The sequence below is a fragment of the Lonchura striata genome, chromosome 11, assembly GCF_046129695.1.
Source record: "Lonchura striata isolate bLonStr1 chromosome 11, bLonStr1.mat, whole genome shotgun sequence".
Taxonomy (NCBI): Eukaryota; Metazoa; Chordata; class Aves; order Passeriformes; family Estrildidae; genus Lonchura; species Lonchura striata.
Window position 1 is genome coordinate 22,565,370 of NC_134613.1, and position 27,927 is coordinate 22,593,296.

Below are 27,927 nucleotides of genomic sequence, written 5' to 3' on the forward strand. Positions count from 1 at the left end.
GAATACTCCGTTCTGCTGCCACGCCCCCATTAGGCGATGGAGGAGCTCGGTGCCATCGCTCTCACTTTAAACTGCCGTGTTCCATCACTTCTGCGTAGTCTCCTGCAGATGCAACCATCACACATCTCTAAAGTTAGTAAAGCTGCCTCCAGGCTGTATTTTAAATGCAGCCCACCCAAGACACCAAGGGCAGCTGTACATTAGAGCCTCCCTCCTCTTTAGCACAGATATTAACTGTGGCTGAGCTCTTCCCAGCCCACCACTGCCACCCCTTTTCAGCTCCAGCATGGGCCCAGTCAATCCAGACGACAAATATACTCAACTCCCACTGAAATCAAGGATAAATGAGGACTTCCCGCCCCATGGAGGCTGAGCTAAGTTCACACAAAATTAGGGTGAAGCCTGAGGACAAATCTCAGCATGTAACACTTTCCCTTGGAGCAGACACTGCCCACGCTGAACACCAGGTTAGTGGGCGGGGACATGGACGATGGGGACTGCTCAGTGCAGCCAAAGAGCAGCTAAAATACACCCAGCTGCTCTTTCCTGCAATAAAGTATTCCAGTGTCTTGGTATGTAGACCCTGCAATTTAAGCCTAGACAAAGAAACCCTCAGAACCAGGGAAAGCTGTGTGTTCATGTGCCTGCCTCCCATGCCTGGGCACACTCCCTGGTGCCTCCTGCAATGATTTCCTGCCTGTGCCTTGGCTCTCGGGTATCCACACACAGGCAGACTGGTGTCTAACACTGTGGGATGAATATCTCCCATTTTTTAGCAAATTTTACCTGCTAGAGGCCCAAGATAAATTTCAAGTCTAACTTTTGAATGAAACCTTTGGTTTTCCTTTTTGATTTCAATCCTTAGAGACTGCCCAGGAAATAGTATTTTATCTAAGAAGAACAGCACCTCTTAAAAAATCCTAAGAGCATGGGATGGAGCAGTAGGGTCTTTTCCAGTTGTAGCACTTGTCTTTGGGGGACATTAATTCATAACCCAGGAAAAGTCAGAACATGCCTGAGGCTTCTCAAGCTTCAGGTACCTGAAATAACTCCTGAGGGATTTTCTGATCTTAGTGTTGGACTCTGAGCAGAACTCTGCCCTCTCCAAGCATGTCTTGGAATCTCTCACCATGTCTAACACAGGGAAAAGTGGTTTAGAAGCTTTCCCAAGGACCACTAATTTTTTGAGTGTATTTTTTAGCAAGCAAAAATCCCAGGAATACTTCTGAGTGGGTGTTCACAGCTGAGATTTTTGCCAATGCTTTACAAAAGGAAATTTTGCTCTTTTCTCCGAGTGACAGCTCTTAGTGACCAGGCCATAAAATTATACCAATGGTACTTTTAAATTGATCTAAAGTCTGTTCATTTGTGTAGTGCACATTTAAAGCCACATTATTGTAAGATGCTCCAGCAATGAAATTCAGCATTAGCAATTCAGTTCATTAAAGAGGATATTTTAGTAGGTTCTTTCTTTTATAGCTATTACCCTGTCTAAAGTGAGAAAAACCTCAGTCAAATTAATAAAACTAACAACTCGTCACACACACGCTGCCTCTCTGTGAAGTCTGCTCCGCTCTCACCAGTTTGGCAGCCAAGCAAAGATGTATGGGAGCCAAATTCCCTCTTGCATAACCACACAAACCTGCACGGGAATGCGTTTAGCCCATTCAGTGCTTGTAACCATGGTTTCATTTACTGAAAGTTACCCTGAAAATTCAAAGTTTTAGTCAATCATCAAGCCATTCCCCAGATCAGAGAGCAGTCACACAGCTCAGTTGTGCTCCAGGTTCAGAGGGGCTGTGCTCTGGGAGGGCTTCACTGTTGCTCTGTTAGAAACACCTCAGCAGCACGGAGGTGCTCTGGGACACGGCTTCCCTGGATAGCCCTGCCTGCTCCCAAAGCCTCACACCCAGCTCTCTGCTCCAAAACCTAAATGTCTTTTCTCACTCACTTTTGGAAGCACCAGTCCCTGACATACTGCCCTACTGACAGGCAATCAGTGAGGCTTTAAACAATAAGATCTGCTCACAGCTTCCCTTTTCGGTTTTCAGCAGGAATTCAGTGTTGAATGCAAACTGATTTTGCAGATACCCCGCATAAAGAATTGCAGTTCAGTTCCATGGAACACAGAATTTCATCCTGCTCAAGGATAGCTGTGCCCAGATTGTCACTGGGTCTTACCTGTCCTCTCACCTCCCGTTTGTCAGCTGTGAGACCCAAGCAATGTTCATGCCCTTGCTCATCCTGGATGACACTCAGTAACTATTGGCCCCTATAAAAGAGATCCTCACCCACCTGATTTCCACCTCAGAGTTCCCATTCAGGTAATGGCTTAAGCATTTATCTAACTTAAAGAAGTTAAGATTGTTCCTTATTGACTTTAAAAGGACTATTCATATATATAAAGTACAAGGCTGGATCAAGCCTTGGGAGCAAGGCACAAGCTGAAAGACAGAACTCCAGGGACTGGAACAGACCAAGTCAGGTCAGCTCAATTGACTCTTCAAATCATCCAAAAGAGGGAGTCTCAGAGGAGGGCTGGGAGTGCTGGGGAAATGATCTGTCACTACCTTGGCTTTAGACACAACTAGCTGATTTAGGGAAGGAAGAACTCTCCCAGACTCTGACAGGGAAGATGAAGCTGAAAAGTAAAAGGACACAGGGTGCTGAATTTCTATTTTTCACTCATTTTAGTACAAGACTTAGAACAACTGGCAGCTTATCTATTCATCACCAATGAATCACACAGAAGTACAGAAAACAGTTCCTTTCCAGAGTAAATCTTGGATCTACTTTTCCTTTTCCAAAATCAGCCCTCGCCCTTTGCCCAGCCCTGTTACTGTGGGAGAAGCCCGGCTCATGTGACTCCAGTACCTTTCCATAAGCTTGCAGCACCTCCCAAGTGGTTAATTCATGGAAGCTGAGAGGATAAAGGATACACATCCCTCACAAATTGAGGAAAAGCTGCCACAAACGACTGGGCAGATATCAACAGCTTCAGCAAGAGACAAAATATTCCCACCGAATGAAAAGTGACGGATCAGCCCAGTTTAATGCAGCCAAATGATCTGTGTAAAAATACATGCAGGACATGCTGCTGTGCCACCAATGGCACTGCACAGCAGCTTGTGTTTACATCTCATTCTCTGTCACAGCCTGTCCTGCGTGGGCTGGGCCCAGGAAGAGCTGCTGCCACAGAGCCTGGGAACACATGAAACCCAGGGCCTGAGCCCTGGTGCGTGGGCCCAACATCCAGCAGAGGCAAAAATTAAACACAAGCTGTTTACCTGATTACACCAGTTCAGCAGTGATTGAAGGGAGATGGGTGTTTTTTAACTTTAAGGAAGAGCAAATTGTTAGAACTGAGAGACAGAAATCAATTCCACTCTGTAATTGCTATGGAAAGATCCTTCTATGAACCTTACTGGAGTTTGATTTTGTACATTTGCATTGCTTTGCATGATGCAGTTGTCACTGAATCTGCAAATAACATCAAAATTAAGCTGTAATTTGAGCTTGGCTTAAATGAAAAGTGTGTTAAAACTTTGAAGTCCACACACTATGTATATGAAATCCTGTTTCAGCTAAAGCAATAATTAAGACTGGATAGCAAATGCAGTTTAACAACTTCAAACAGATCTTTAGAAACTGCCTCTAAACCCAGCAGCTGGAATGCCAAATGAAACACTTGGGATGTGGTGGAAACAGGGACATTGTACCTGGTTCTGTGACCTCATCTGGCACTTGGATACAGCAGTCACTGAAGTACAAACCCCACAGTGACAAATTCCAGATGAGCCGTGGACAGGTGTCCCTCAGGAACAGACTCTGGATCTGAGCAGTAGGCCACCAACAGCTTGGAAGAGCTATGGTCTTGCACCTTTGCACCTCTTTGGTGAACTCTAGTGGTTTCCTGGTCAATCCTGTCCTAAAAATCTGAAGATGCAAAATCAGCTAATGATTCTGGCAGATCAGCCTCCCACATGAATTTTGTTTGAGTCTGATTCATGAATCAGGGATCTTTCCTTTGAACTTTATTTCCTCTTCAGAAATAGTTCAAAGCAGTTGGAGAATATGAATGCCAAAATCAAGCCTCAAAACCACCACAGCCTCACTTTAAAACACTTCATTTTTCTCCTGAGAGTTCTGCTGTTGCTTTTCATGGCATGTCAAACAACCCTGTTCAGATTTAGCACAGAATCTGGTGTTCCCATTCATCACGAGTCTCAGGACTAAGGCACTCCAGCTGCTCCAGGGCTATACCCTTAAAAGTGATCTTGCTGTGATGTTACAACAGCCTGTTGTTATGACCTTGGCTATTTTTGACAAAGATATAAAAATGAAATAGGTTCTTGTTCCTAATGACAGCTTGTACAAAACATCCTTTCCAAGGAAAACTATGTTATCCATATGTATACGTTATGGATCAGGCTATGCCAGACAGCAGCACTATAATCTCTCTCCCCCAGGTGACACAGCAAGAAAAATGGTTTGGCATTATTATGCCAACATCTCTTTAATTGCACTTTGGGAAAGTACTGTGTTTTGTCTCAAAACTAATAACAAATCAAACACTTTGAAAACCGCTTTATTTTTTCACTACAACCTCTGTGTTTGTTTACTTGGAAATTTCTCAGCCTGGCATGCACAATTTTGGAAGGTTTTCACTTTTAATTCGGCCCTGAATTTTCTTTTTTTTACCTGTTGCCCCTTTTCTGGGAATGTCCTACTAACTGGAAAGATTTCTGTGACCTTCCTCACAATAAATAATGCTCATGAAAGTCAAAATGGTCTTCAATAATCTATCTGATTAACATCTTGAAAGAAGGACCACCACGTTATCCCTCTCATGCCTGATGATTTCAATTAGAGCTTTGTATAGATTTCACTTAAGTTTTTTTTTAGCTGTTTCTTCAAAACTAACTTAAGAACCACCTAAATACTTAAGGCAGATGAAAAGTCCTACCTGTGTAAGGATAAGCTTAAATTCTTTGCTGGATGGTGGCCTAAGGGCCTGTAAATACAGATGGCTGTGAGCAAGACCCAGAAGAGGCCAGGTGACCACCAACAGGCATTTATATCCCCACCACAACTTCAAGCCAGTATATCATACTGTTTGAAGCTAATTGCTTTGAAATAATTGGAAAGGTGAGCAGGTAAGTTCACACAGAGCATTTGCAATATTGCTTTGTATTTAAGAGACCAACAGTCCAGATTGCATGGACAAAACAGGCATGATTCAATAAAACAAGTTAAAAGGAAGGGAAAGGTATGCAGTAGTCTTTAAAAAGAATTTTCCTTTTAATTTTTAGCATCATTAAAATGCTGAAAACATTTTGTTCAAGAGCTTCTTTAGTTAATACCTCATTACTTCTCTTTTTATTGTTATGGTAATCAAGCCTTAATATATTACAGCTTTATAGCATGAAATCAAGGCTAGGCCTGTGGGCATGGACAGATGTACAACAGCATGCAGTAAAACACAGGTACAGAGACATGCAGAGCTGAATATGGCACTGGGGTTTTTTATAATTGTTTAGCAATTCATCTGAAGTTATTTTAACCTTGACAACAGATGAACTCTAACATGTACCATGATCAGTCACTGGAAAGCTGCACTGAAAAGCAAATTTTGTAACTGTTATCTTATAGGCTGGGTTCTAGGAAAGCATGAAACCAAGTCTGAGCAAGATGATTAAATTGTTTGCATGACTACAGGCTGTAGCTGTAACTATTCAAAACATTTAATTGAGAATATTTTAGCCAAGGGAGAATGATAGTGTTGGGGAACTGTTATTTTACACCAGAACTTTGTCCCTCCATGGGAAATTTGGGCTCAGTGTCAGCATTCAGACTCTCTCCAGGCATAGGCACACAAAACAGAAGAATATTTGGAGCCAATTTCTGGTTCTGAGGTGACACTTGGACCTTGTGCTGGAGCTTTGCTAATGGTTGAATTTCACCCATCAAATCAAGTCAAAGTTAGATATAACTTTAGAAAGTTATAATGGCTGTGTCTGCAGAGTGTTGAAATGTATCTCAGGAAGAGTGAGCACCCTTAGATCTCCCCTGAGTAAATGACAACACACGACCCCCAGTGTCAGGGAGGCTCCCCTTCTCAGCGGTGCTTTCAGGAGAGATCACTCAGGAAACCATTCTAGCTCCTGGGAGCTTTGCTAAATTTAAAGGGAGTGTTTTGGCTGGCAATCCCTCTCCCAGTGAAAGCACTTCAAACAGCCAACATGAAAAGCAATATGCCTGTGACTGCATCCAATCCCTGATCCTGAGGAATGTATTGGGAAGTTCTTGAACCCCATGGGTTTGGGATGGCACCACTGACCATCAGCCTCGGTTTGTCCCAAGCACCCCGTGCAGGAACATCCCAAACAGCCTCAGGCTCTGCAAACACCTGACCGTCACTGGTTGCCCAACAGTCATGAAAGAACAGAAAGAAAGTAGGTACAGGTGACACATTATTCCAGTAGAAGTGAAAATTGTTTTCTACATTATAACTGGTTAACAGTAAAATATGATTTAACACATGGATCATGTATCAGAAAAATGTAACTAACCTCACTTAGGCAAAGCTTCCAGATTCCCCCTTCCCTGGAAATACTGGGAGTAACAATGTGCTGTATTCAGCTGAAATCTGTTCCTTTAAACAAAGTTCCCTAGCAATGAAGACTCCAGTTACTCAAATTTCTAGTGTCAAGCACAAAGGTGAGCAGCCCTCAGGGCCAGTAAATCTGACTTTCCCTCCTAGGAGCATTCCTCTGGGCAGAGCCTGTGGGATCAGACCTTGGGACAGGAACACGTGTTACCCAGCACATAACAAGTGGAATGAAAGACAATGGGCACTACAGGCCAGCAAACACACTAATTATATTAATAAAATGAAAGCTTAAATTTTGAAGCTAATCCTGGGCTATCATTTATAAAAGTTAACAGGGCATATTTAATTTAGGAATTGGCTAACACTTCTCTTTCCACCACTGAAACCTCATAAATGAAATATACTGGATCCCTGCCCAGTGCGGAAATAAAAGTTATGAATAATGTTTCTATCTCAATCATTGTCAGTGCTTTAATATTCCTAATTACTTTAAAAAGCTAAATATTCAATATAGGAAAAACCTTCTTTTTCTTTTATCTCCACTTGCAAGATTAGAGCAATTTAATAAGAGTCACTGGGTAGTTTTAGTCCACAAGACCATTCTGTACTTTGACATCTTATCCTTTCCTGGCCATTTTTACACAGAATGAAGTGCTTTTTACTCTTTGAGTGCACATATGTATAAATGTGTAATCTGTAACTGTATGTCCTTACTGTCATAGTAATTTTATTATTATTATTTTTAACTTCTGTTAATGCACATGCACTGTACAAATACTCACTGGTAGGATAAACTAAATCTAGTACTAAGATAATAAAAACATTACATGAGTTCCTGAGAATCTGTACAGTATCTCACAATTGATGGTATTATTTTTATTTTTTAAAATATTTTAAAGATAGATATTCAATATATCATGATGCCCAGTTTTTCCCTTGTCTGCATTCCAGGTAATCCCAAAACGTTGCTTCAAAAACGGTAGTATGGCCTTTGTTTCCATCCTTGGAATCATATGATCCCAGAATGGTTTGGGTTGGAGGGACCTCACTGATCATCTCATCCCAACCCCTGCCATGGGTAGGGATGCCACCCCCACACCAGGTTACTCAGGGCTCTGTCCAGCCTGGCTTGAACACCCCCAGGGCTGGAATATCCACATCCCCTCTGGACTAACATCCTTCCTCCCTGCTCCCCTCCCTTTTCTGCTGGAATCAAGGGGATATTCAGCAGAGCTGCAGACAAAACCCCAGGAACCCATCCAGGAATCTGCCCTGCTGCCTTTAGGCTCTGGTTGTGTTCACCCTCAGGCACATTTACCTCCCATTCCCTCCCAGCTCCTCCCTCTATAGATCCCTTCTCTGTTACCTTCTTTTCCTTAAAATCCCAATCAATTTGGGAGAAAGGGGGGAAGCCAACACAAAACGAAGCATCCATTCAGTTTCATTTCACAGCATTTCTACCCATGCAGCTTTATTTACTTGCCTGATGCACAAATTGACTCCATTTATCAAGCTTATTGCTGTTTTGTCAATAATGTCTCAGGCCTGTGTTACGTCACACTCGGATGTTTGTGCTGCTTGTTCCATTCCAGCATGAACCAACCACTTCAACTCACCGTTCCCAATTAACAGAGTTTAACAAACACAGCCTTACCAGCTGAAAGAATTGAAAGCCTCAAGTGTGGATTAATTCCCCAGCAAAAGGTGCAGAACTCCCTACTCCCATTTCCTTAACTTTGGCAGTATGGATTTAAGGAATGGATTGTAAGTCAGAGGAGAGAATCTGAGCTGCCTGAAAAGTCAATGGCAAAACTCCCACTGGCTTGAACAGGACAAGAATTCTATCTGGAGAGAGCGCTTTCCAAACAGTTCTGGCACTCCACAGAGTATTTCATGAAGAATGTGCTGTGCTAAAGATTTGAGAGAGCAAAAATTCTTTATAGAGCTCTATTATCTGTACTGGTATCATAATAACCGGACCAAAAGCATTAACAGCATCCTCCACTTCATTTCACATTTCTTTGCAAAACACAACCAAAAAAGTCCAATGTCATTATCCTGGGAAAGGGTATTTTCACATATTCATAGAACCACAGAATGATTGGGGTTGAAGGGACCTTAAAGGTCATTTTGTTCCAACCCAATATGAACTCTTACAAAATAACCAGCAGGCAATCCTCATTTTTCAGTTCAAAGCATCCAAGTTCTAAAGCCACTGCTTTATAATACCTGTTTTTTAATAGCAACACATATTTTTATCGTATTTTGGTATCTTTACTCACCACTTGAGCAATCAGTCCCTCCCCAGCCTGGTTCACAGTGACACGTGTCAGGAGAGACACATCTTCCATGCACACACTCCTCTGTGCACAGTGCTGTTGAGAGGAAACAACACACAGCATTGTAAACATATTAACTGGTTGCTAAACATACCCTAAACAATGCCTTAGAGAGCAATATTTTGTTTAAAAATATTAAACAAAGTAAATGCACAAAAAACAATTACTCACAAGATTTAATTACTGCTAAGTGACCAAAATAAAATATAGGTCTCTTGACAGCAATAAATTCATTTGTCACTTCAGCCCTGTAATGAAAAACTCACACACCAGAAATTCCTTTGGTTAGCAGTTTTGCTTTGTAATAAAGTTTTTACCAAACTGACATTTATTATAGAACAGCAGCTTCTTACATTGCACTCAAATTGCAACTGCTCATAAGATAAAATAGAGCTCAGTCTTGAAAGTATACTAAGATCTAAAATAGATTTAGTTTTAAAAACAGCTCCAGGAAAATAAATAATTTTACTCCATGATGCAGTGGCTGTAAATGCATTTTTGTCTTTTCATGGTCAGCCAGTTTTCCAGAACTACAGCTGTCTGTGTCACTGATATAAAATTGGAAGTTCAATACCCTCAAGTTCAAACCAAGACGAACAGGTTGGCTGAGGAACAACTCATAGTTTTTAGGATTCTCTTTTCCTATGCTGTTTCAGTGTCTGCCAGTTTCCAGTGTGGGCCCATCACATATTAAAGAACCTGGAGAGCACTGAATAACTGCTTTACAGATTGAACTTTGTTACTTACTACCTTGTTTCCATTTTACCACTGAGAACACTGCCAGAAACTCCTTGTGTCAGAGATTCAAATCGGATGGTCAAGCTGGAACACATAATTTCCATCTAGACCAACATGTATGAGTTATTAAAAATATGAAGCAGTGGCAATGAGGTCACTGTATGTACATATGTAAAAAATACATTATTTAGATCATATATAATCTGTGGCTGTATATCCTCTGTTTTTATATCAGATGGGAAACATGGGTATTGAGTTAAACAAGAATTGTCTGAAGATGGACTAAAACGACTTATCCCAAGACAAAGATAATTCTTTCCTGTTTAAACCAAGGCTAACAAAGCTGATTTGGGAAGTAGCTTTGGGTTGCTGCAGTGAAAATGGAGCTGAAGGACCCAATTCCTTTGCAATCAGCCAGCAAAGCTTCTGGAAGTTTCCCTGATCTGCAGGTGGAATGAAAGCTGGAACCCTTTCAGTTCCCAGATCCCTCCTGCACTGAAGTCCTCCACCACTGCCTTGCTGCTTTGAGTGACTCCCACTACACCTGACGTTCTGGTTGGACTCCCAGACTGGATCACACCTTGGACCCACACCAGGTTGCCATCAAAGCCCATGGAAATGGTTTGCTGCCTATTCTCTGGTTGGGTCATTACAGACCAAACCCACTGAGCTGTTCACAAAATATTTAAATTCAACATCAAAATGCAGGTGAACTTACAATAATCCTGGGGGACAAACTTTCCTGCTTTTTATCCAGCAGATCCCACATGACCAATGATTAGAATGCTGCCTCGTTAAAATGACTGCAAGATCTTTCTAAATTAATCATTTCCTTTCTACGTCTGCTGCATGTCAAAAATGCAATTTATTCTTATTCCATATCTTGTGTTTAGACAGTATTGCAGTGGCCATGAAATATTCATTGCTAATCTCTAGTCACTAATTGTCCTAATCTTCTGTGCATTTATTTTACTCGAGTTAGGCTTTCTGGAGACAGTGAAGCAACCTACTCTACAGCTGTGGGATGAAATTCAGGACAGGATATTAGATAAACAGGATATTCCAATAAAAATAGACATATTTTCCTACAATCATTTGAAAATGGCTGGATATCCAGAACAAGCTCCCATATAGAAAAGTCACAAATTTATAGGTTTTTATTCAAACTAGCTGGGATAGGGATACCTTGGGAACTGTGCCCTGCACAGATTTGGCTGGGAATGCATTTCTCATTGATGTGACATCCCAGTTTCATAAGAGATGTGGAAGTCAAAACTGAAGTTTTGCTGTTGCCTGCAAGGACATTTGAAATAATAAATCACTCGTAACATGTGTAGCATTTTTTACCCTTTTAACTTAGCCACGTTCTCACCTCAAGGCAAACATTATGAGTAAGAAGGTTGATGAGGGACTGGATATTTACTCTTCCAAGTAACAGAACTCCTGCACATTACTGCTCTAAATTTAGTTGATTCCCACACAAATTTATCACACCTCAACTATGTTAACGTAAATATGAAATAATAGTAACTAATTAAGCAATGAAGTTTCCTTGATCACTTGCCTAGCTGCAGTCCTATGGGAAGAGTGCAATGTGAGACTTAGCAGCAAGACTCAAGAGAGAGCTCCTCATTCTACAGCACTCAGTCACATGAAAAATATAAAAAATATATTATAAAGAACTGTATCCTTGTTTTCAGGTGTTCTGAAGTCCCAAATCACTGAAGATGACTATGTTTAATGAGCAATTAAAGATTCAAGTAAGGTGAAGATGCTTCTTGGAACCGTGGGCTCTCTCATCTCTGGTTGATTAATTGCTAAGCAAGTAGCAGCTCACGAGTGACTAATTCCAAATGTGGGGGTCACAGGAAACCCCCTTTTTTAAACTGAGAAGCTTTGACAGAAGTAATTTTATTACAAGTGGCAAACAATCAGATTCCTGCACTGACTGATCCAAATTAGGCTTATAAAGGTCAAATTAGGGTACAGCTCTAAAGTTTTACCATAGCAAATAAAATTTTGAATTTCTCCTATAAAAGGCAAGTCTTGCCTTGCTCAAGTCTTTAGAGTTTAAATTAATTTTTCATTCTATTAACATTCAACATAATAGGATACAATGGTCCCCAAGGCATTCTTCATAATACACTTTGTACAGTGGTTTGCAAATGATCCTACTAGTTAATGGAACTATAAAAATTACTTGCACATAAAGGTCAAGAAAAATAAAGATAAGTATATACTTTCTGACACTGTCCTGTTCAACACTCATCTAAAGGCCCCTGGAGTAAAGAAAACTTGTCCTAATGCAAGGAATATAATTCCTCCCAGTATAATAGCCCAAGCACTTCAACCTTTGGAATTCCAGACTTTTAATGTCTGCATTTTCCCTCGACCACTTCACTTGAGCAATCCAGCACCTCATTGATCAGTGTGTTATTAGCATTCTTGGCATGAGTTTGACATCAGTTTGTAGTTTGATTCAGCCTGGTAATAAAATGACCTACATCAAAGCCCTGCCAAAATGCCATCTTTGTCGCAATGTGTTTAGCATGAGTTATTTGCCCACATTCAAGGTTACACAGCAACTGCTTCTTATCATGCAATAAAGGCAACAAAAGGGGTCTGTAACAATCCATTTGATGCTTATCACTTACTTTATAATTACAGACTGGGCTTTTTTTAACATATAAGGTCAATCCTCAGGGAAATAGACCTAAAGATTAAACTCTTTTCACACCTGAAATGGCTGCACTGAGGAATGGATGTTAGAGAAACGGATTCCTCTAACACTAGTGCTTATTCTTTAATTGTTGCCCAGAATTTGAATTCAGATATGATGAATTGTTTGTCTGTGTCTCCTCTCCACAAAGGTGTGAAGTGCCCAGAATATTGCAATGAGGAGAAGAGCTCAGTGGAGCAAACAGCAGAGTATTTCCACTGCAGAGCTCCTTCAGCTAAGGGGCACCATAGTGTTCATCCCAGACAAAAGCAGGGATGGACAGTTGTTCTGTCTTCCTTGATGCTGCATTCCTCTGTATGGACCCAAATTGTGATGTTACAGGATTTAATTTTGTTGTTACACCTTCACACCCTCCTCATCGCATCATCCACCCCACTGATTGCTGGCATCCACTGAGCTCCACAATCAGCCTCTTGCCCAGAGGCTGAGTTGCACTTAGGGAAAGTTTCATCCTAGGGGAACAAGTATGGAGTGACTAACTTGAAAAATTTTCATTGTCCAAAAATATAACCTGTATATTTATTTCACAAAAGAGAGAGGCACAAACAACCCAATTTGTGCTTGCACTGGAGTGTGGTAACATTTGTGGTGGTCCTTAGAACCTGTGGGAGTTCACAGCTACAGACCCAGCAACTCCCATCTGCCATTGTCCCACTTTGCCGTGCCAGACAATGAAAATCCCTCCAAAACAAAGAGCAGGGTAATTACAGAGTGTGAAGGACCCAGAGCAGAACAGAAATGAGGCTCTGTGAGCTGTGCTCGCTCACGGCAGCGCGTGCTGTGGGAGAGCCGTGCCCGAGCATTCCGTACACGCTGGAGTTTCCTGGGCTCTGTGGGATTCCTGCCCAGGATCATAGAGCAGCCAGGAGGTGACAGAAAGCATAAATAACTGTAGATACATTATGATAATGGAAAACATTGCTAAATGGAGATATGGATGCTGCTATGAGACACAATGAGAAATTCAGGCACTCGCCTGGAACTGCACAGAATGAACTGGTCTATTTGGACTGCACACATGGCACAAGGTCATTGCCTCAAAATATCTTTTCTCTGTCTTACCTCTGCCAGGTTTTCTTCACTATACACCGATCTTGCCCAAACTCTGACCAATTTCATTTATTTTCTGTGAAGCAATGGCAAGCCTGCATTTTTTCTTTTATGTTGCTAGTATTTTAACTTCAGATTATTTAATCAGCTTGCCCCATGCTTGATAGTTGTTGGACTAAACAAAGCAGAAATTTAATGGAAAAAGTGATGTTTTCCTTCAATATTTAATACATGTGTCTAGAATAATTCGGGCCATTTTAGCCCATTCCTCCATTCCCTTGTGTCACTTTTAGGGTAAAGAGTGATTTTGTTAGGTGAAATAGCTGTTACCCTACGGCCAGTGGTTCCAGATAATGCAGAGAGGTCAAAGTAGATGAAAAAGATGAAAAAGATTCTTGCTCCTTATCCATTAGGAATCTGTTCACTCAGGGCCTCTCTGGTGCTTCCATCTTAATGTACTGGCCTGGGTCCAGCTTGTGCTGAGTCTACAGCATCAGCTTCATTAGATAAGGCTGTAGTCAGCTTTTGGCTGGATTCTCTTAGCCTGTGCTCAGGAAAGAGAGGTTGGATAGCACAAGAAAGATGACTACAGCTAATGCATCCAGGTAGGTTTTCCTCATTCTTAGATTATTGCTTATTTGTGGAATGGATTATTTCCTCCCTAAATCACTGACTTTCCATCAGGAATCAAGCTGATTTGATGGTTTCCTGGATAATTGCTTCAATGAAGTGGGATAATAGCTCTTTGCATTGCTTAATGTCTGTTTCTGTGGTCATCACTCAGGATACATCCATTAATTTATCACCTTGGAAAGCACTTTCATGCAAGGTGTAATAGCTTCCAAAGATGAAGAGATCTCCAAGCCTGCTCAGGCTTTGAGGAATTTATTGTTTCAGTGCATAGCAACCTTTCTTTTTCATCTTCCCATGAAAGTACCAGTGAAAAACACACACCCAAAGAGATCAATGTGAGCAAAGGAAAGATGAGACATGCAGAGCAGATAACATCAGTGGGTCACAAGATCAGCTCCTTTTCCTGTAGGTGCAATTCCAGCACTTCTTTTGCAGGTTTGGAATTAGACACTCTGCATCAATGCAATCAGAAGAGAATCAATGGTGTTTTTGTTGTCAGGGACATGGGGATCTCTGACCATCGCCTCAGTGAGGTATTGATCTGTTCCAGGTTGTGTTATCCTCAGTCTTGACACCCAGCCAAAGCTCAGGGATTAGGCCAGACATGACTTGTGAATGTCTGAAGTAAAAGAACTGTGGAGATCCATTTTGAGGGTTTTGTCTTTTCCCAAGAGCAGAATCTGACATGTGTCAGTGTCATCACTGACAATGGATCAGTAAATCCCTGTATCCATTTGCTGGGACACGAAAATTTGTTAATAAGCATAAACTCCAAGGTAGTTTTTTACCCTTTCTATCAGCAGGTAAATAACAACCTGGGGTTCTGATCACTGTAGAGGTGAACACAGAGCCTTCCACATTCTCGAGTGTCTCAGGCTTGTGACATGGACTAGTTTAGGGGTCCTGGAATAATTCCATCCAGGTCTCAATGTTTCAGACTCCAAGGGCCCTTCAGTAGGAATGTTTACAGTTTCCTGGCACTTGAAGAGCTAGCACTGACGAGAACCTCCTTCAGCCCATGCTGCAATGTGCTTTAGGCCTTACTCTTAGGGAGTGAATAGGGAAATAAACTGTGCCAGGGGAAGGGCAGGGTAGGGAAGAGACCATCACTTGTTCTGTGTGGAGCACAGTTTGGAATCCCAGTCTGGTTGGTTCTAAGAACAGCTGAGCTGAGCAGCACATCCCTGAGACAGGAATGGTATCACATCACTGACCATAAAATAGTGACAGTGACAGAGAAGTTTGGAGCTGCAAAAGGAGAGGTCAGGGGAATCACATATTTAACAGAGTCTTTGTGGCATTTTGATGCCCCATTGGTTTCATTTGCTCTGGTGGAGAGAGGGAATGGGAGATAGCACTCACCATTTAGTGCTGTCTGAGCGAGAGCGGCAGAGCAGCCTCCTCATAGCAACAAATGTCAGAGAGCACGACTGGGGTCAGGAAGCTGAACTCTGCTGTACCTTTGGCTGTGTTAATAAAAAGTGCAGGAGGTGAAGGCACAAAAAGCGATGGTGGAAAGGCACTGAGGGACTCTAAGCACTCAGGTGCATCTGCCCTGCAAAGTGGACAGGTTACAGGGCTGGGTAAGAGCAGCGCTGATTCCATAGTGTGGAGATTAAGCCACAGCTCAGCTCCAGCCAAAGGAATGGGTGCAAAGGCAGGAGGGGGTTCAGTGTACGGAGGCAAATCCTGCAAGAAAGACAATGTCTGATCCAAAGAGCTCCTAACTCACCCCTCGGACCAAGGTCAGACACACCCACACAGGACTCCTGCTCCGCTCCAGAGGGATCAGGACACAGCGGAGCCTGGGCTTGACCTCGGGGCACAGAGAGAAATTCCTCCCTCCGCTGAAATCCTGACCCTCTGAGATGGCTCACGCTCCCAAATCCCTTACCGCTTTGTTGGGGGTTAGGATTTTCCCTTTTGTTTCTTTCTCTCATGGAATTTTGTCCCATCTATTGCTAAGAGATAATAACGACCAATATTTGAGACTAAAGAAATGGCCAAGGAGAGAGAAGGGCGCAGGCGCTGCTCTTACCTGGGGGGTTTTCTTTTCTGCCAGATGGGTGCGGAGCCAGGCTGCGGTCACTGTGGGGGGAATTCACCTCACCTTGTGAGGTTTCATCTCCTGCTGTCTGCTCCTAAGGGAGTGCAGCTCTGCTTGTGGGAGCAGCTGGTGCACTGGAACTTTATTAAAGCCCTACCTCACTAATAAAACCCTCACCATCTCGGGTGCGTGAGGGGAAACCCCGCTCCAGAGGAACCTCTCTGGGCCGTGTTCAGGAGCTGGGCTGCCGCTGCCCAGCCCCACCATTTCTCTGAGTTTTTGGGTTTTACGCTGCCTGCTGGACACCCCGCAGCTCCTGCTACAGCTGCAGAGTTTCTGATACGGTTCCTGTGGGGAGCAGTTGCTGCTGCAGCCCATTTCCCCATCGGCCCCGGCCGCCATCGCCGCGTGAGGGGGAACGCGGCCGAGCCCGCGCAGCGCCCCCTGCAGGCCCGGCCGGCAGCCGGCAGCGCCCCCGCGGGCCGGGAGCGGAACTGCTGGGTTTGTGTCGGCGCTCCTTTCCTTTCCTTTCCTTTCCTTTCCTTTCCTTTCCTTTCCTTTCCTTTCCTTTCCTTTCCTTTCCTTTCCTTTCCTTTCCTTTCCTTTCCTTTCCTTTCCTTTCCTCTCCTCTCCTCTCCTCTCCTCTCCTCTCCTCTCCTCTCCTCTCCTCTCCTCTCCTCTCCTCTCCTCTCCTCTCCTCTCCTCTCCTCTCCTCTCCTCTCCTCTCCTCTCCTCTCCTCTCCTCTCCTCTCCTCTCCTCTCCTCTCCTCTCCTCTCCTCTCCTCTCCTCTCCTCTCCTCTCCTCTCCTCTCCTCTCCTCTCCTCTCCTCTCCTCTCCTCTCCTCTCCTCTCCTCTCCTCTCCTCTCCTCTCCTCTCCTCTCCTCTCCTCTCCTCTCCTCTCCTCTCCTCTCCTCTCCTCTCCTCTCCTCTCCTCTCCTCTCCTCTCCTCTCCTCTCCTCTCCTCTCCTCTCCTCTCCTCTCCTTCTCCTCTCTTTCTCTCTTCCTTCCTTCCTTCCTTCCTGCCTTCCCTCCTTCCTGCCTTCCTTCCTTTCTTTCTTTCTTCCTTTGCCATGTTACACACACCAGTAAAGAAATTCCTTTATTCCTCATCCCATCTCTTTGCCTGAGAGCCCTGTACTTTCAAACTTGTCATAATTCAGAGGGAAAGGCGTACTCTGTTCCAGGGAGGTTCCCGCCTTGCTTGACAGATGCCAAACTAAGACAGTTTGTAAGGCTCAGTCTTTCTCATTGCCTTCACAGAAAGTGACTTGGAGCCAAGAGAGAAGTCACCAGGGATCAGCTAAATATTGATAATTGTTGATCCTTTGAGGCATGCAACCAGTTTTATGCATTTTCTGTCATTGCTTCAAGTAGAAATAATCATTGCATTCTGCCATGTTGAGAGGAAAGAGTTACACAGATCAATTCTGCTGATCAATGTTCTAATACAATATTATTCTGTGGGACAATTTCAGCGTTTAACATTTTCTGGTAAATGATTTCCCATTGCTTCACTCAGGATTCAAGCAATCATTAGCACTAGTTCAAACTGTTAATGAGGTTAAGGGAGATCCTGAATCAGCAGAGCAGAATCTGTGACCCTGGAAAGCTTTTTCCCTCCTGTGCCCTCTGTCTACTCCTTCCATTTTGGTAAATTGACCAACTCTTCCCAGCAATTTGTAGGAAATACATTTTCACTTGTTAATTTTCCACTGCAACTTGATTCATCCAACCAACAAACTTAATTTGTCTGCAAATTGTGCTCTGTGTGGCAACTTCAGAAAGAGCAGCACTATCTTTTTCTAAGCAATACAGAAATATTAACATTTATTCTTGGCATGGTCCTTCATTCTCTCTGTGCACAGCCTAGGAGACCTCACTCCAGCAAAAAAACATAGGCTTTGCCTGCAGGAAGCTCCAGGTTTGTTGAGGACAGAAGTACCAAAACCAGAAAGGTTTCCCCAGTCATTCCATTCTTAACTTCAGGGGTTTCTTTGTTGTTACCTGAGGAAATTAAATTCTCGACAGGTTGGGAATGGAGAAGCTTGTACCTAAGATCCCTGATCCTTCCAGCTTTCCTGCCAGTCTCTGGAAGAGCAGCCAAAGCTACCAGAAGAAGAGAAAGCATAACCTGGCCTGTCAAAGCACCTGTGAGGGCACACCAGACCCAGCACAGAGGCAGGAATGCCCCTTCTCCACTCCTGGGTAACATTTCCTGCACTCAGCTCTCCTGGCATTTGTGCTGGAATGGAAAATGAGCTGCCAGGTGTGAAGTACTGAGCTGTAAATTAGCTAAAAGTGGTAAATCACAAACATTTTGATCATAGAAAGGCTGGAGGAACTCGCAGTGCCCTAAGGTGAGGAAGGTGAGAAGTAAATGACAGATGGGGAGGTGAGAGGTGTGGCAGAACTGGGTGGAACAGCTGCTGGGGGATATTTCCACCCTCACCACAGAAACCCCACCAGTACAGTACCACTGCTTTGCTTCCTGCCACAGCACCCCTGCTTTCCTCCCGTGACTGCAGCAATCCAAGAGACCAGGAATTTACAGGTTCCAGCACTGGCTGAGGAGCTGTTTAAATCAAACAGTGAGACAGGAAACACATGGGGAAAATGTCAAAGAAAATGAGCCATTATCAGAAAAAGCCCTCACACATTTATAATTGGAAGCATTTATATCTGGAAATCACCTCAAAATCACAGCACTTGCATATTTTGCTATAGGTTACCCACTCAGGGCACTGAGTGAATTTCTTTGTGTACAAATTCCATCAGCCTGTGACATATTTATTTTTAAATCTGGTAGCCTTGCTACATGTCCGTAGTTCTCTGATTACTGACTTGCCCTGAATTGTGGGTCTCATGCCAAGAAAATTCTATTTTCTGACAGCAAATGACACAGCTCCACTGCTGATTGATTTTCATAGGTACAGAGTGTGTGCTGTGTGTTAGAGTAAGGATTGAGGCATCAAAAATGTTGTTCCTAAAAGATCAAAAGTAGATCGATGAAGACATCTGGGCTGCATGACACTTCTGGCTGTCTTTGCTAGGCAATGCAACACTTAATAAAACCAAATTACACAGATGTTCCTAGAAAACTTTCAGTCCTGTAGCAAATTGAATAAACTATCGATGTTTCAAACAAAATCTTTCTTCATTCTTATTCCAAAATTTATCAAGTCAATCCAACAACAATCCTTTCTTTGTTTCTCACCAAAACAGGATGAATGTGGACAAATTTCTAAAGGCAAACCTGTCCTTGAGGCCAGGCACAGGCCCCAGAGGGCCAACACATTTCAGATTTCATTTCAAACCAAGGCCCACAATGCAAGTGAAGGTGACCCTGCTGGAATCAAGGACAGCCTGTGCTCTGTTTGAAGATCATGCTCGTGTATAAGCTACACTAATGTTCCTGGGGATGGAATATTGAAATGCAGACTCCTTTCACTTTTCTCTCATTTCAAAAGGAATCACAGCATGTGTTTCACAGCAGCCTTCTGAAAAGACCTGCAGAAGAGACAACACAGGAAACTTTTTTTGTAATGATGGGGGCTGATTCTCATCTCAAGCCACTCGTTTAAACTTCCTGTCACCAACTCCAGATTTCAGAAGTTCAGATGATTTAGGATCAAGCCCCGTTTCTGGATGTTGAATGTCCAGAGAAACTTTCTATTAATGACACACAGCAAAATGCACTTTCCAGTTTCTGGGATTCACACTGTGGCCTGGAGATAGAAGATAGGAGCTGGAAACAAAAGCTTCTCCCTACATTATCAGAAACTACTGAAGGGGGCTACTGTTTGTAATAAGGTAAATATGGTACAGCATTGGCAGTATTTGGTAACAATAATTTTAGATGTTTTTAGTAATGGTTTTAAAAGGAATTCTATTTAAGCTGGACATCTGTCAAAACATGACACCTGTGAGTGCAGGTGTGGTGACATCAGATCCAAGATCTGCACCAGACAGCTGCTTCAGCAGAGCTCTTGAGCACAGCACTGCTGTACCTGAAATGGTTCAATTTCTTCACTCCTTAGAATGTGTTTCATACACATTATTTTATTTTTAATCAGAAAAAAATATTTATTTATTTTACATCTTTACAGCATAAGCTTTGTGAAGCAAGGCCATCTTCTAGTTTTGCACATGGATTTCTGGACATCACAGTAATGAAAGTAAATCATAGCATTCAGAAAGGAAAAATCTTGATAAAAAGAAAGAAAAGTTTGGGGTTAGATAGATTGATTAAATAGTTCCTCTTGACTTACAGCATGAGAGAAAGTGAGGTTTCCAAAAGTGAATACCTATGTTAGAAATACTGAGCTTAAGATAAACTATTCAAAACCGTTTTGTGATCAAATCTGCAATGGACTGAAGTTGCATGAAAAATCTCCCTTGGGAGCCTTAAAACCCCTCTATGAAAATGGAAAGTGCAGCAGCAGACAATGTGAAGGGGAGTGCTGTAATCCTGACACAGAGAGGGAAAAGTCTGTAAAGGCAGTTCCAAGCACATCGGGTTCTAAAGGACAGCTCCATGGCTGCTTAGCAGAGCTCTGTCCCTGATTAGCTTTTTGACATCTGATTAATCCCCTCCCCTGTACTAAGTATGAGTGTTAACAGATGCTTTTCCAGCCAACATCATCTTCTTTCCCTTTGAACAATTAGGGAACCAGAAATGAAAGCTGATTTGCCAACTGACTCTATTGCAAACATAAAATTTCCATAGTGTGCCCTCTGGGCACCTTTAGTTCACTCCCATTACCCACTGTGCCCTCCCACACTCTTCTGTTTCCCTTGTCCCATGAAGAATTTCCCTTCACTATCAGCAGCTTCAACTGCCAGCGGGCAGGGATGGATGGGACATTGGGCAGGAATTGTTCCCTGTGAGGGTGGGCAGCCCTGGCACAGGGTGCCCAGAGCAGCTGGGGCTGCCCCTGGATCCCTGGCAGTGCCCAAGGCCAGGTTGGACAGGGCTGGGAGGAGCCTGGGACAGTGGGAGTTGTCCCTACCCATGGCAGGGGTGGAATGGAATGGGATTTAAGGTCCCTTCCAACCCATAGCATTCCAAGATTCCATGAACTCACTCTGCAGATCATTTATTGCTGTGCCATGTTAACACCACTCAGAAATGGTGCACAGCCACAATTCTCACCAAAGGTGATGGAAATTGGAGTCCCCACCCTGTTTGATATCCAGGCTCCTGCTGCAAAGTTGTAGGTTCAATAGGAAGAAATTATTTCTTTCCCAAAGTTTCAGAGTGATTTTCTGCACAATTTGGCATCTTAATATTTTTACGTTTTGGTCTAAATGATTTATGCTTCAGAGTTGTAAGTATTTTATATTTTAACATAAGTTATTGCATTCTACAAATTTTCCAGACTTTTTCCATAAGAGAACAGTCAGTTTGCATTAAGCTCCAGAGTAACTGCCCTTTTTTTATAGTCTCCACCACAAATAGATGCAGTTGCAGAAAATCCATGGAATAATATATCTTTATCCTACTATGAGATGTCAAATACGTGTCACAAAATCCAGAGTTAATTAGGAACAAAGGGAATGACAAGTTTTTTGAATTCCCACCCAGCAAACTCATTCCCAGGAATTACCCAGCTTTTGAGAAACCAGCATCAATAAACACAAGTAGACTAATAGAATCATAGAATCACAGGAGCTCAGAGCTGAAAAGGACTACAAGGATCACTGAATTCCAGCTCCTGGCCCTGCACAGAATCACACCATGTGCCTGGAATGGTATTTCTTCTGTCAGGCTCACGTGGTATTCCCTGTGTGAATGCCACTGGTATTGTTCAGAGGCACTGCTAAAAGGATGGAATAATTACAGACAGGCGTTCCAAAAGTTCACATAAAAGAAATGCACATTATGCACAGGAAGATGCTGAAAGCACTGGATACTCTGGGCCAAATTCCATCTGCCAAATGCTTCCACCACTCTCACTGCTGTGCTGGAGGAGATGGGGAGTAGCTGAACTGTAAGTAAGTGCACCCAGGTAGCCAAATGCCTCCTCCTGCTTGGCCAGGTTGCTGTATTTAGGGCATCCATGGCTGTTGCTATAAAAGGCTGTGAGAGCAGAGGGAGGCAGGAGCAAGGCCCACAACACCTCAGCCAGCCCAGACAACTGCCAGCACCAGCTTGTCCTTCCCAACGCTCTGAACAGAGAAAAAACCACTTGAAAAGAGTGGTTCACTCCAGTTCCAAAGTGCTCCCCTGCCACTACTGAAACCAATAGGTGGAAAGACAAAGAAAAACCATAAGGAAATTTCCTGAGGATCATACTGATGAGTGTTTTATTATCTGTAGCATGGCTGGCTCTACTGGGCTGGCTGGGATGGGGTTAACTCCTCTCAGCTTGGATCATGCTGTGGTTTAGGTTGGTGACCAAACCAAAGCTGACCATGCTGACATTTCAGCTACTGCTGAACTGTGCTGGCACAGCACCCAGGCTTTCTCTGCTCCTCAGGATCATTCATTTGTTTTATCTCAATCCACAAGTTTTGTTTCTTTGGTTCTTCTTTCCTCTTCTCCCATCCCATCAGGCAAAGGGAATGGGAGCTGCAGGGATCAGTGAGCGGGGAGGCACTGGGTTAACCCACACCCCTGCTGTGTTATCATGTGTTATCACATGTTCTCATGTGTTATCATGCATTGTCATGTGTTATCATGTGTTCTCATATGCTACCATGTGTTATCATTCTATTGTAGCACTTCAACCACCCTTGCAGTGCCAGTGATTTGTTTTATTTACATTTTCAGGCTATAAGATGCCTCGAAAGGAGGAAGGGACCACTGGCACTGACAGCTGGCAGGAGGTTGCAGGAGCTCTTTTTTGTGAGCAAGAAGAAATCTGCCTGGTAATGGTCCCCCACATCTGACTGCTGGTTTCCCAGACATCCAGAGTTCGTGGGGGAACTGCTCAGGGAAGGCCACAGCCAGAGGAATACAGAAAGGCAGCAGAAAGAGATGCTAGCTCAGATTTTGTATGTACATCAGGAGCTCTTTCTAAAGGCCATCTCGATTTAGGTAACTTCTTTTCCTCTCTCTACCTTTCCTTCCTTTTCTCCTGGGCTTTAAAACTTCTCCAGAGTACAAGAGAAATCTGTTAATGGGAGAAGGATGTAAAGGAGTGATCAAGAAAACAACTTGTGGGTTTGAACAAGCTGACCTTCAAGGTCCTTTCCAAACCATTCTATGATTCCAATTTCAATTTTAAACATGTTCCATTTCACACATTTGTCTTCTTTCTGACCCTATTGATTTCCATGAGTTAACCTGGCTCAGCACATGCCTGGACTACTCATGAACTGCAAACTGCTTTGGAGGGGAAAATCTTCCAGAATCTTGTGTCTTCATAACTGTGCTCTTCATAAAGAGCAAATGCTCTGGATGTCCACACCCTCATTCATCCCAGGGAGCACGGGACCCTGTTTTTATTCTGTGCAAGAATCCCCAGCAGCATGGGGAGGGCTGGGTCACAAAGGCATTGTGGACCAGCCCTGGTGCCTCCAGGCCATGCAGGATCAGTGCAGGCTGCCATGAACCACTGTGAGGTGCATCCCAGCAGGAGCAGGATTTGAAAGGGCATCCAGACACATCCTGGTGGATCTGTGCTGAATTAGAGCAGCTGGGGACCAGCCTGACTTTGCTAAAAGAGGGCAAATTAATGGACTAAACTTTGCACGGCTCTTTCTTTGAACTCAACAATGAATCACTTCTATGGTTCTTGTGCTTTTTTCTGGGCCTGCTGAAGCTCCCAGCCATCCAGGCCATTAGCATGAGCACCATGAGGAGCTCTGGATCCAGTGCCTCCTTCTGTGTCTGCAGTCCCAGTGTGCTTTTATACTGATCCAACAGAGACTGCCTAAAGCAGCCAGAAAAGCTTTTTCTGCTACACTAGCAACAGTCTAAATCTTTTTCCAACCATAATGCCTGCATAATTTTTTCTCTGATATTTATTAAGCCCCTTGAGACATTACATAGCTTCAGCATTCCCCCCTTTTCAACTTTATGCTATTTTCATTCCTTTATACGAGCATTTTGTTTCTCCTCCTTCTCCTGCACTGCTTGCAGAAGTCCTTCCTTTATTTCACTACTGCTCCCCACCAGCATCTTTGCAAATCCTTCAGCATCCAGAGGCTGAGAGCAAACACAAAATAATGGATGGGAGATGAAAACTGACCCTTCCACCTTCACATCCAGGGTGTCTCTCCAGTGTCTTCAGGCTAAACAGCCACCCACTGGCTTCATCTGTGTCACCTGCTGAACTGACCTGCTTCTAGGGCTGGTGTCCCTCTGCCCTCACACTGCCATGTCCCAAGAGGTTCTGAATGAGCAAGCAAAGGCCCATTTTCTCCCAGTTCTCCTTCAGATGGGAACAAAGGATTGAAATAATATTCCCTATGCTCTTCACTGGCAAAAGATATATGGAGTCATCTCCAGTGCATATAAAGGGAGAAATTTCAAAGTGTCTCCTACTGTCATTTCAATTCTATAATTAATAACTATATGCAGAAAGGCTTTCCACACCATTTTCTCGCTGTCACACTTCCCAAATCAGACAGAGAAAAAGAATGTCCCCTGATAGGAAGTATCTATGTCCTGCTATAGCATTTCCCCTAATTTAGGTTGCATTATTGATGTACAGGACTCTGTACTTGAATAATGTAACAGTAAGGCTCTCACAGAAAGCACCAGCATTGGCTTTAATGTGTGTCTATAAAGATAAGAAAAATGTATTTTAAAAGTCCAGCAGCTTTCAAACAATATATTTTCAAGTTGCAGGAATGCTCACCACAAGGAATTTAAAATTGAGGTGAGAAGGGGGGGCAACATTTCTTCTAAAATGCTAATGAGGTACTGCCTTATAAAGTGAAAAAAAAAAAACAACAAATCTGACATATGAACAAACATTATGAATATTCAGGAAGTTTAAGCTGCTGATTTAACGTTTTCTAGGAGTGTACAACTTTTGCACTGATCACACAAGCCATTCTTTTTCTTCTCATCATGAGCACACTCGACTGTGGTGTCGGTGTGCTGCTGGAACATATGCGTGGAATTGCAGGGATTGTAATTCATCCAGATGGCAGGAAGCTCTGGAATTGTTACTCCTATGCTACAGATGTTTAACAATCCAACCATATGGCTGCAATAAGGCAGCCTTGTCAAGGAGTACAAAAACTGCACTAGCCACAGAGCCCTGTAAATGGGAATTCAGTCCTGAGGTGGGAATGTTCATATGGCTGCACTAGAAATGCACACATCACACTAGGAAGCTGGCGTGGCTATTGCAATTACAGAATTTATGAAACATTATTTAAACTCCTGAAAACAATCAGGCCTCATATTTGCATAATTTCCCCAAGTCAGCTATTGAAAGAACATTCCTCATTTGCTTTTGAAATTCATTAAAGGCATCAAACAAAGGTGAGTTGAAAAGCTGGGTAAATAAATACATGTTAATACAATAATGTCCCTAGCCTCTGGCCTGACGGAAATATCCCTGTAGGTAAAAACTGAGATTCAACCAGTGAGACCAACAATTTCTCTAGAAAAAGATTTGTCAAAGTCAGGGAGCCTTGCTGATGCTTGTGACAATTGTGATGTGGAAAGCTGAATGTTGAGAAACAATCTGAGATCAATAATATCTTGGCCAAGAAAGGAAAGCACCATGAAATGGTCCATCTATAACTCTACTGAATTTTGGCAGGTTTGAAAAACAGATAAATGGCAGCAAATCAGATTGTTAAATCACTAATCCTGTCATTATTACATCCTGTCACATTGCATAGATTTAGACATTAGAAAAAGAGTGTAAGGTAGGAGAGTGAAGAAAACAAAAGCTCAACTCAATCTGTGAAGAAAAGGTGAATTCCCAAATTTTGTTTCATGGTTGATGCTTTTCTGCCCAAAAGTCAGTTGGCAGTAGCTGCTGCTCAGAGTTCCATCTGCCTTCCCTCTGATGTCAGGTCTCTGACCCTTTGTTCCCCACAAGAAGTGTCTCCTCTGTACAAATCTGTTGTGCAAGAATAAGATTAAAATGGACAGAATGAACAAAGCATTGGTCTCTCAGACAAAAATGCATCCATTTAGCACACAGGGCATCTTTCCACCTGACATATTCTTAAAGGGAACTATTCAATTACCATCTCCTCACAGGCTAGAGAGCACAAAAGAGCCATGTAATATTCTTTTTCTCTTTTTTTTTTTTTGAGCAGCAAAGTATTCAGAGCTGTTTTATCTACCACAGATACTAATCTAGGCAATATAATTTTAAAACATCCTTACAAAAACCTTGAAGGGCAGTTGAACCCTGTGGTTGTTTAAAAAAAGATTTTCTGCAGTTTATGCATTTGCTCTGCCAAAAGCTTACCTTAGCATACAAAGTACAGTAAATCATAGCTGCTCTGATTTACTGCCCAGACTGTGCTGTTTGTTTTCGGGGACAGCTCAGGGAAAAGCTCTGTCAAGTGTAAGAACATTCAGAGAAGGGGAATCGTTTTGCAAAGCTCCCACAATGGTAACAACATTTCTAAGGTATCAGTGAAGGAGAACAAAAATGCAGATGTGCATTTGCAGCATTTTTCAAGGGGGGATTTTTTGAATAACACTGCAACCCCAAAGTATTTCAGGCCCTTTGGAGGCACAAAAACAATTTCATACCCCAAAACTGTTTAGCCTAAGTATTAATGGACTGGCCGATTGTATAATTTACCAGGCAATCAGTTAAATTATTGGACCATGTGCCTGAATTCCACATTTTATTGGGTAGCAGATGCCAAAAAGGGAAAGAAGACACCAGAGAAGTGGCAGAGCAAGAGCTCTGGATCAACGTGATTATTTAGAACTGAGGGTAAATTTTATTAGACTTAATCTATTTAGTAAGCCCCAACAGGAGGACAAAGATAAAACCATATATCTGACATCCTTTTGAAAGTTAGTAAATGAAAAGGGAGAAGATCAAAACAGTAGCTGAAAGCCTTCACTTCTGTTTTAAAATCCAAGAAACAGTCATTAATAGAGATTTAAACTCAGCCCTCTCTAGTCTAAACATGTCACTGTTAATTACAAAGCCATTTAACTTTTGCAAGAAATAAAGACTGCTATTAATGAAAGAAGAACCAATTAGCCTTTAATCTACACACTGTTTTTTAATCAAACTTTCTTTTTATCATCAGACTCACTGCAGGATGTATCCCTCCTCCCCATGTTGTAGTGGCTTCCATGATTGCTAATGGAATGGATTTTAAAGGGCTGGCTGAGCAGGGAGAGCCCTCTCTGCAGGGCTGGAGCTTCCCTCCCTTCCTGCCAGGGACAGCTCAGGAAAAGCTCAGAAATTTGTGTCCTGGCCACTCCTGGAGCAGATGCCTTTAGAGGAGCAGCACTGAATGTGTCTAGAGGAACGTTGGCCAGGAGTGCTGGACAACCTTGTTAGGAAACAGCAAAAAAAATAACAGTGGAAAGAGAAGTAAGAAATGGGATGGAAAAAGGCAAAAGCAGAGAAGTGCCTCCAGGAATGAAAATGGAATTCACTGCTGACTGCAAAGGATGATGAATGAGAGAATTTGCTTGTTGGCACAGGAAAATAATTGTGGAAAAACAAAACCAAACAAATGGGATCAGGGCTCGATGTCTTACAAACAAAAGGGGTGACACGAAAAGGATCCCATTAGCAAAATATTGTGCCTCCAAAGTGTTGTTTGAGGTCTCAGAGAATTTCAAGGAGGTTTTCTGTTTGTTTGTTTTTTTTT

The 27,927-nt window shown here is 42.8% G+C and overlaps 1 protein-coding gene across 2 annotated transcripts in view; it reads right to left on the minus strand.

Annotated features, from left to right (window-relative positions):
- MEGF11 (multiple EGF like domains 11) overlaps window positions 1–27,927 on the minus strand; it is a 253,885-nt gene that overhangs the window by 159,135 nt on the left and 66,823 nt on the right. For both annotated transcript variants that reach the window (XM_021552638.2, XM_077785950.1), the window contains exon 6: window positions 8,896–8,988. In XM_021552638.2, coding sequence (XP_021408313.1) covers window positions 8,896–8,988 — 93 coding nt within the window. The remainder of the gene's footprint in view (window positions 1–8,895; window positions 8,989–27,927) is intronic.